Raw genomic sequence first — 10,903 nt, forward strand, 5'->3', positions numbered from 1 at the left:
ATTTGAGATGAATAAAGTAGAATGCTATGGCTATTTTTAGAGAGCATAATCCATTTTAGATTTGAGAATAATGGTAGGTTTCATTGCCAAGATGGTGTTTAACTGTGACTTTAAGAGTAAATAATAAAGAAAGAGCAATGAACTTATCAATCTTTATTATATTTGGTTGGTTGATAGTGCAAAGCTATCAGGACACAAAGTATCCATGATTTGTTCTACAGCATAACATTATGAAAGTGATATCATTCAAAATCACAGCAAGCATGGAAAAGAACCTAAATGGGAATGGGAGAAACACCAAAACAATTGTTACTCTCTTACCTCAACTATTTCTTAAGTAGAATTTAAAAATTTAAGTTATAAGATATTTTTGTAAACATTTTTTAAAATCAGAGTTAATTTGGGAAAAAGTTAGATAGAAATCATTGTCTGCTAAAACGTGACTTTTATCTTCATGTCAGACTATTGATATGAAGATAAACAGTGCTCTGTTTTATTGAGAAATCTTAACTCAGTGTTATCCAGACTATTTGCTTATGGTTTATGCAAAATATTCACAACAAAATTTACTGCAAATTTAAATGATCAAATCCAGTTTTTGTAGTGTTACATATAAAATGTTCTTTTGGTCTATTATTTTATCTATATATATTCATTTAAATCTGAGTTATTGTTTGGTTATAATAACCTGAGATATTATTTTTTAAATAAACATATTTTAAAATATTTTTCTAGGAAATGAAATGTCAATATATTTAAATATCTAATTCACTGCCTTCAAACATGGACACAATGAAAATGAAAATTTATTTTCTTTTTTTTCCAAGAGGAGATAATTATAACAATGAATGTAACTAGTAGAGTACTTCAAGGCTTGTCTGAGGATAAAGGCCTTTTTATGCACATGAATAATCATAATTATCTGACAGATCAATAGCAGAGGCACTTAAGTGCTAAGGGAAAATGCTTAGAAGCGGTTCTGACAAGCAAAAGTCATTTCACATTATGTTCTGCTTAGTTAATCAGTTTGTGAGTGGTGATATCCACAGTTCGAAAGTTCAGATATTATTACTGTTTTGTAGTGAGCTTTCCATTGTGCTCTTCTCAAAAACCTAAGTCAAAGGTACAAACCTGAATAACTAGGTATCTTTGAGGGTCTCGAGCCATCCTTGAAAATTCAGCAGCCAGTTCCTTAAATTTAGGTCTACTGTCAGCATCAATCATCCAACCTAGAAATTCACAAGCAATAAAAGTCACTATATCCACAATTAGGAAGAAGTGGGATGCAAATTTTACAAAAATATAGGTTAAGTTTGAAAAATATTATTTTAATAAAAACAACCTGAAAAACAAAGAAAACTAATGAAAGAAACAATTCAATAGGTGAGAGTCTCACAATCAGTTTACTGATATTCATAACTACATGTAATAATAACATAAGCTTTTTATCTTGTTGATATAATTTAAAATTAATTTTTTCATCATAGAAAATATAACCTAGGCTAACCATAGGAACTTAAGAAATCTCAGATCTTTTCTCATTATGTGTAAAGAGAATTTTTTAAAAAAACTTTTCTTTAATGTGTATAGAAGGTGAGATTGGAATATAATTTATCAGTTTATATCAGGAGTGACATGGATTAAAAACTTTGATTACAATGTGATACACTGGCATAAAAGTGAAGAAAAGAATCAAAAGCAACTTTCTTATGCTATTTTTTTTTCCTGGTGGGAAAAACAACTAATGCAAAGTGATTGGCAATGTTTGTTGAGCAATAGCTGTTCATTTATCTGAGTATTAGCCTTTCCAACATAAAAACACTATCAGCAATTTTCAAGGTATGTATTATTATTTAGCTGGGAGTCTAGATAAAGTGGGTCTTATCTCCCTAGGCTCTATTTAACTGATGAAATGACAAGAATAAAAGTACCGAGCTTTCCTTGATTTTACTTCCAAATGACCCTTTTCTTAGACACTAAAAGTTCTAAAAGCGAGGTAAAAGTCCTTATTTGGCAAAAATGTATTCCTGAGTTTTCATTATTTTATTGGAGCTTCTAAATGAACTATCTAAATCATCTCACTCTACACGGGATCAAGTTATGTAATGCATGCATGTTTGCATACTCTCTTCCATGGATGACTACCAAACAATGTTTGACCTAATAAAGTTATAAAACTTGTTTCTCTGTTTCTCATAATTCAATCTTTATTCTTGTTATGGGAAGTCTTTGGCTGTCATTAATATTATTTGATTTTTTTTCTCTCCTAACTAAGCTCAAATGCTCTATATTTTATATACAACCATTAAAAAAAATGTTTTTGATACCAAGATGTTAATGAGAAAATCAGTGTTTCTGGAACTCTATGGGAACAAAAAAGGTTAAATTCTCAGTGAGGTATCAGTTTCTTTCTAACTAAATATTGAGTAAATAGAACTACGCTTAGAGAAAAGGGCATGCTGACCCAAACTGAAAAGCACATTTTTTATTTCTTCCCTCACTGTCAGAATGTATCACACATGTCATGAATATAAATCTGAGTAGACCTGGGTCCAAAGTCTCATATTAATAAGATGCTTATTCACCTTCACCAGTTTGTTTCTTTGCTAACCCTGTGTAAATCAAAAGGGGCAAACCCCAGATTACACAAGAAAGATTGCTGAATGCTAATCTCATTTAAATTAATTCAGAAACTCCAGAGACTTCCCTAATTCTATTTAAATTAAGAGCCTAGGCTTGCAAAACACATTTATAACACGTATGTGTCTGAGACCCAGAAGGGAGGAAGAAAAATAAGGGAGTTAGATGTAAACAAATGATTTAATTGAAAAAAAGTAAATATTCACAATCTTTTTAGTTCAATATAGATTCATGCCTTTCCACTTCCCACTCTGCCTTGCTAATTTCCTGTTGATTGAGACTGGTAAACTCATTTCCATTTAATTCATCTTTTTAAATGATTAGCTTCAAGCTTCTTTTTCTTTATGTGTAGATCATTTCTTTAGTCTGCTTTTTTTCCTTTAAAGATTATTAACATTATTGTGATTAATTACATCCCTTTGAGAGAAACAAGTTGATTGTATAGAAGTGATAAGAATCAAAGTGAAATAAATAAGAAGCATAAGAATCATATAATGTTGACTTCATAGTATGAAAGCATGATACTTCTTCACATTAAAAAAATTGCAACAAACATAGGTGTTTATATCCTCCTTTCACAATGATCTTTAGAATTTTATATTTTTCAATACACAGAAAAAATTGTGAAGATTGATTAGCAATCTTACATTTGACCATGACCATGTAAACGTCAATAGTGCAGATGGGAGGCTGAGGCAAACGTTCTCCTTTCTCTAATAAATCAGGAATTTCTCTGGTTGGAATTCCATCATAAGGTTTTCCTCCAAAGGTCATCAGTTCCCATATAGTGACTCCTAAATTAGAGATCAATTCTCACATAAGCACATCAACAATATACTATGAGCAAACCAGCAACATGTCTGTGGCAAAAGAATGCTTTTCAGAGGGTAATTAGAAATAGTCTAATTATACTAATGTTTGTTGACCCAGTTTAAGTTTTATCACATTAGAGCCTGTAAAACAGTTTATTTACTATATACATGTGTACTGATACCAAACAAATATGATTAGGTAAAATCTGCTATTGATTAATTTTGAGATTAACATTTTTGCTATTAGAAGTCCTAAAGGTCAAGCTAGGGTTTAGAATGTTTCGGTTACAATAAATAATTGTGCCTTTCTTTTTAACTAATGTGAAGAAAACAAGTAGAATAAAACAGATTCATTTCTTAAGCACATATGAGAGACTGACTGAAGAATGATCCATATGCAAAACAAAATGCATGTAAAGTGATCATCTCCAAATTGAAAGAAATCAGTAATAGTCTATTTCTTAGATAATAACAGTATCTTGAATCACTAGAACATTCTTTCCTTGGTGAAAGCAAATACTCTAAATACTAGCTTGCAAGTAGAATAATATAATATAATATAAGAATAATGATACTGATACGAACAGTAACATACACAGAGCGCCTCTGTATAATCTAATAATTAGCTAATTTAATAGTTATAGTTTTCTTAGGGGTAAAGGTTATTCAGAAATTGTACCTGCTAATACAATAGTATTAACAAGTGAATTTTAACTGATGCATATACAAGTATCTTTCAATATAAAATTCATTAATGATGGTTTTTTTTCCCATTGCCATTTGTAATGAATTATTTATTCACGCTGAAGTCATTTTTAGTTTATAACAGTTATCATTGACTGATAAACATGCAAAGCTTAAAATATAAAAATATATGTAAACTTCAAATTATTCATCATAATAGTATCATTAGAGATTATCTGATTTTTTGGTTAATATTTACATCTTATGGATCTTAAATATAGTATAAACATGTAAATTAGTTATGCAATTTAACTTTCAGCCTTATAAAACACTACTTGATTTTGCATACTGAAGAATGATTCATAGAACTGATGACTAAAAGTCAGTGTTCATGACGAAGGCTGAAACAAAGTCAGAAGTAGATTACTGGCTATTCATAGTGTCATATTTATACAATATGTATTTAATGATAACATTTTATTAACTTATATTTGTAATTATAAAAGAATAGGTACTTTCACATCTCTATCAGGACTTCTATGAGTAAGATACAAGGCAACTACAAATAAAAATAACAGAAAATACAATAAACAGAAACACATCAATATAAAAGTTGAAATAGAAAAATCAAAACCCCCACTTCTACCAATAATATTCCAATTATATCTTTGCAGAGTTGATGACATGATACGGTTAAACAGAGATGGCTGCATGTAGAAGAGCAATCTCAAGAAAATTAAATCAGAAACATCTTCAAAACTTACAGTTTTATCATTTGAAGATAGAAAACATATTCAATGCATATTTATTTTTATAAAAGTAAAGATGCAGCCAGGGGCAATGTTCCATGTAGATTCACTGTAAATAAGACTATGAATCTTTCTTAGCCTTTTATGACTTTTGCAACCAACTAGGATATATAATAAAAATCCTAAAATGCCTTATAGATATGGATTGATGACCTCGGCTATGTTTCAAAACGGAGTTCCCTTTATCTATCTATCCATCCACCTATCTGTCCATCCATCAGATTCTGAGATATTGCAACTCAACATGAAGAATAATAGTATGACCTTAAAACAGGATTTTCTTCAAAAGATACATTTTATTATTAAAAAATGTGATTGCCCTGCCAATATTTTCTTTAAGGTATATATGTATTTATTTATTCTAGAAATCATTTAAAATTTGTAGATTGTCACATTTAGTTCAGGGAAACATAAGTAGGAACAAAAAAGGGAAAGAAAAGAAAAAAATCTATTTGATATTATATAAATCTATCTTATATGTAAATCTACTTTATCATGTAATATATATGCTGATCTATACCATATAGTATATAAATGCATATGTACATGTTAATGTATCTCATGTATATTTCTATCTCATATTTAAGTGTATATGATTTATATGTAATGATATATATCTGTTTTTAATTTAGTCCTTTCAGCTTAATTAAGTTTTGTCAAGGGTTCCCCTGTACTTGCCTAATCTCAAACACACAACACTCTGCTGCTAAGCTGAGGAGACTACATGAGTCTTCATGAAAATTGTAACACCTCATACAGTTTACAGGTGTGGAAAGAAAAACTACCCCATAGAAATATCTTATATTTTAAAGATAATTTATACTGTTTTTAGATTAAAAATACAGGTTGTTTAATCTTCTTTCAAAAAATAAAACCTAAGCTTAAATTTGAGTTAAATAAATTGCTTCATGCTTTCAAGACTCACCAACACATTTTCATTTAAAGAAGCACTGAGCTTTTTATTGTTAGAAGTGCTAGTTTTATACAGTTTATGTAAACTTAGAAAAGGTGTTGATTTGTTCTTACTAATACTTAGTATTAGTGGACGTAAGCTTGTAAATAGCCAGACAGGCACTAAGAAGCTCATCTCAAAAACTGTTAGATGCAAATAAATGCTCTAAAATTTAAAATCACTGTTCCCATTCATTTATTAATTTTCTAATGTATCTGTTTACTCCAAAAGTAGTTCGTAAATTACAATTAAAGGTATAATTATAAATCATCTCTCTTATCTATCTCTCCCCTCACATTTATTGCTTTCATCCTACTGCTTTCAATAATTGGTATTTGTTCTAACAATAATCTCTATTTTCTTACTATATAACTAGATTTCAGTAAGAAAATGCTTTTTAAAAAACATTTATTAAAACATTTGAAAAACATTTATAAAAAACATTTGAAATTATGTTTTCAAAGATCTGTTGAAAATGAAGGCCATAGGAGTCTATGAAAACGTCCCTAATCTAAAACTGCTGCTTTTTGTTTTGTTTTGTTCATCAAAATGATTAGACAAGTCGCTACCAAAGCAAAGGTTATGATAGACAACTCAACTAAGACATTAATATATTACATTTTAGAGAACCAAGAAACCTAAAATGTTTATTTTTGCTTTAAAAGCCTTATAACACAAAGAAGAATTATTTACCATAGCTCCAAACGTCACTCTGATGGGTGAATTTCCTATAATGTATACACTCCAGAGCCATCCATTTAATTGGCATCTACAGAAAAATAAGAAGTGTAAGTCATATAAAAAGTCATTTCTATATTTCCTCAATATGAGTCTCTGGATTCACCTCTCTTGTATGCATAGAAAAATAGAAATGTGTTATTTTTCAAAACAGGGAGGAAATGAAATTTAATCTTAAAAAGAATTAATTAAAAATATTTATTTTTAAAAGCTTCATAAACAGTAAAAAGGGAAATAGTATCACTTTCTAAGCTTCTTACTATTCAGTGATTAAGTTACTAGTTAATATTATGACACACAATATCAATTCTAAAACATCTAATACATATATTTTTAATAATGTGGTCATACTGTATTGTTTTCCCCCAAATAAGATTCCCTACATTTTCAGGAACCCTTTCCACCCTCAAATTTCAGGCCACTGATAAAATGAACTCTTTCTACACCTGTTCTCTCCCTCTCCTCTCAGATAATTTGGTCACTAAAACACCTAAAATAACGAATTCCAAAGTTAGCCTTGCTTTGTTCCCCAGCCACAAATGATCTCCCTCGACTTGGGTAGCCAGTATTGAAAATACGTACCATTTTCAAAATAGGAATTATATAAAAGAATATGAGAGGATCAGTACAAATCCATCATCACTGTAAGAAAAGCGACTCAGCTCACATACGCTGCTGCTGATGGGTCAGCAGAACAAGTTTCAACTACGAAGGGCAGTGTTATAGAGCTGGGAATATAATTAGATTCTATGGAATAAAGATAAACACTTCTACCTTGCAGTTGAAAGCTAAAAACTAAATAGGCCTTTGAAATCATGAGGTTGGCTGCTCACCAAGGTGACACCAAGGTAATTCAGTGACAGAATCATGGTATTCAGTGAAAGGGAACAGAAGACACATTGAAAGTAATTTCCCTATGGGCAAGGAGTTAACCGACTTTATGGACTACAGACACTGTTAAAGAAGTAAGTTTAAATCACAGGTGGCTTGATAAAGACTTAATGGTTACTAGGCATTTAAAGCTCTAATGAATCTTGCTTTAGACAAATCTTACAGCTGTATGTTCTCAAGACAAGTGAAGTCATGTGATTTATAGACTTCTACTTCTGTGCAGTCTTGTAGTGAATTTCAAAGCTGTGGTCTCAAATGGTTGCAGTTTGTAGTAAATAGGCAAAATAGGCTAATAAAATCAAGGAAAAGCCAGAGAAAGCTACAAAACTGAAGATTTTAAAAATATACATGTTGTGTTTTGCTTTGTGTTTGTGATAAGATTTGAATATATATAGTTTTATTTATAAGCTTTTAGTATAAAAATCAATGTTTAGCATTTGGAGGCCTGTCATTGTAAAATAATTATAATATGCATCTGGGTGACCCATGATGAGTAAAGGCAAATAATAAACATATTTACCTGACACATTAATTACTTGTTTTTGTTAGCATGCACTTATAGGTTAAGGCTGCATTTGCTTATTTTATTTGGTCTCTTCTGATGTAAGCTTATCCAGGCCAAGCTAGAGGAGCCCCCACATGAAGAGGAGGTATCCTCAATAGTTGGCAAAGAATAACAAGCTAAACTGTGGGTTAATGAAGAAAGATCAGAACTGGAACTAAGGCATGGATTGAGACCCCATATGGTGAATGAGAGGCAGAAAGACAGCTGTCAGGCAGGGCTTGTGGGTGGAGAGTCAGAAAAGTTAGAAGAGGCAGTGGCAGTATTCCTAGGGGTAGAATGGTTGACATTCTAGTGGAGGGAGTCAGAGAATACTGGGTTGACCAAAAAGTTCTTTCGCTTAGTGAATTTTTGTTATTATTGTTGTTTAGTTGCTAAGTCATGTCTGACTCTTGGGACCTCATGGACTGTAGCTCGCCAGGCTCCTCTGTCCATGGAATTTCACATGTAAGAATACTGAAGTGGGTTACCATTTCCTTCTCCAAGGGATCTTCCCAACCCAGAGATCAAACCTGAGTCTCCTGTATTGCAGGCTGATTCTCTACCACTGAGCCACTGGGGAAGTCCTGATTAGTGAATACTTTGTTCAGTAAAAGTCTTAGTGAAAATGAAAAATGTGTCTTTAATTTTTACTTAAAACAAAATGAACTTTTTGGTCAATCCAATAAATAAACTGGTACATCATATGCTACAATGAAAACAAACAAACAAAAAAACAGAGCCAGATAAGAGCAATCTGTTGCTTTTGCTACAGGAGGATTAGAAGTTAAATAGAATGTTCAACTTTCCAATATTTATGATTCTTGGTAGTAGCAAGACTTCTCTCTAGTCTGTGAGAGAGAAGTACTTCTCTGATCTCTTTGTGATAGTCTTAAATTAGTAGGATCAATGAAACAATTTATATGGCCCTGGGTTAAAATGTAATCTTTAGAGTTTCTTGGGAGCTACCCACTCCCCATTAGAACTGACATAAAGACCACTTGGATCCAGACACTCATCCTATTTTAGCTACTTTTGAGAAATGGAAGTTGGTAATACATGCTATATATCTATTTTAAATATTCTATTAATATATATGTGTATGTATGTGTGTGTACATGTATACAACTATATGTATATATAGTTGTGTATGTATGTGTGTGTATGTATATGTGTATATACATATATATATAAATATATATATATATATTACTGTGGGTAGGACAGAAGGCAAATAGTAGAACTAAGATTTTATAATCTCTTAAACCTCAGGTTTGTTGGCTTCTTTCTATAACATATAAGGAGACAAAAGGATATTACTCTATATTTTCAAGTAATATTGCTCTCAAAAAGATATTCACCTTTCCTCCATCAGCATTATACTCTTTTTCATCTCCTTCCAAGAGTCTGGCTAGTCCAAAATCCGTGATTTTCACATGGTTTGGAGATTTCACTAAGACATTACGGGCTGCCAAGTCCCGATGAACAAGCCGTCTTTCTTCCAGGTACATCATTCCCTGAAAAACACCAAATTTCCCAAAAGAAGCAGTTAATGCCTTGCTTGCTTGCTTGCTAAGTCACTTCAGTCGTGCCCAACTCTGTGTGACCCCATAGACAGCAGCCGACCAGGCTCCTCCGTCCCTGGGATTCTCCAGGCAAGAACACTGGAGTGGGTTGCCATTTCCTCCTCCGATGCATGAAAGTGAAAAGTGAAAGTGAAGTCGCTCAGTCGTGTCCGACTCCTCGCAACCCCATGGACTGCAGCCCACCAGGCTCCTCTGTCCATGGGATTTTCCAGGCAAAAGTACTGAAGTGGGGTGCCATTGCCTTCTCTGAGTTAATGCCTAGGGTTTTCCATTGTCAAAAAAAAGGAGTTTCCTAGCTTTCAGGTATAAGTGCTTGATTTCTCTAAGTAATGTAAAAATTTGATAATATTTCCAAAATTAGGGAAGAGGCAGATGTTAAAAAGCAAACCACAAATAGCTTTTGGCTTTTATTCCCAAAAGCCTTATAAAAGCAGAATGGATTACCTGCACATGAGCTAACTGTTAGATCATTTTTTCCCCCCCAGGTACTTTATATTCTTTTGCAAACACTTTCATTAGTGAGAATGAACGTGTCCTAATAGACTGGCTAATGGAAAGAGATGGGAATACCAGACCACCTGACCTGCCTCTTGAGAAACCTATATGCAGGTCAGGAAGCAACAGTTGGAACTGGACATGGAACAACAGACTGGTTCCAAATTAGGAAAGGAGTATGTCAAGGCTGTATATTGTCACCCTGCCTATTTAACTTATATGCAGAGTACATCATGAGAAACTCTGGGCTGGAAGAAGCACAAGCTGGAATCAAGATTGCCAGGAGAAATATCAATAACCTCAGATATGCAGATGACACCATCCTTATGGCAGAAAGTGAAGAGGAACTAAAAAGCCTCTTGATGAAAGTGAAAGTGGAGAGTGAAAAAGCTGGCTTAAAGCTCAACATTCAGAAAATGAAGATCATGGCATCTGGTCCCATCATTTCATGGCAAATAGATGGGGAAACAGTGGAAACAGTGTCAGACTTTATTTTTTTGGGCTCCAAAATAACTGCAGATGGTGACTACAGCCATGAAATTAAAAGATGCTTACTCCTTGGAAGGAAAGTTATGACCAACCTAGATAGCATATTCAAAGGCAGAGACATTACTTTGCCAACAAAGGTCGGTCTAGTCAAGGCTATTGTTTTTCCAGTGGTCATGTATGGATGTGACAGTTGGACTGTAAAGAAAGCTGAGCACTGAAGAATTGATGCTTTTGAACTGTGGTGTTGGAGAAGACTCTTGAGAGTC

The 10,903-nt window shown here is 32.6% G+C and overlaps 1 protein-coding gene across 1 annotated transcript in view; it reads right to left on the reverse strand.

The window, feature by feature from the left end:
- Positions 1 to 10,903, reverse strand: part of ERBB4 (erb-b2 receptor tyrosine kinase 4) — a 1,285,626-nt gene that overhangs the window by 43,850 nt on the left and 1,230,873 nt on the right. Inside the window, 4 exon segments of the mRNA XM_010861119.1 lie at positions 1,132 to 1,229; positions 3,288 to 3,434; positions 6,591 to 6,666; positions 9,429 to 9,584. Of these exon segments, the coding sequence (XP_010859421.1) occupies positions 1,132 to 1,229; positions 3,288 to 3,434; positions 6,591 to 6,666; positions 9,429 to 9,584 (477 nt within the window).

This window comes from Bison bison, unplaced genomic scaffold (assembly GCF_000754665.1).
Source record: "Bison bison bison isolate TAMUID 2011002044 unplaced genomic scaffold, Bison_UMD1.0 scf7180017864471, whole genome shotgun sequence".
Lineage (NCBI taxonomy): Eukaryota > Metazoa > Chordata > Mammalia > Artiodactyla > Bovidae > Bison > Bison bison.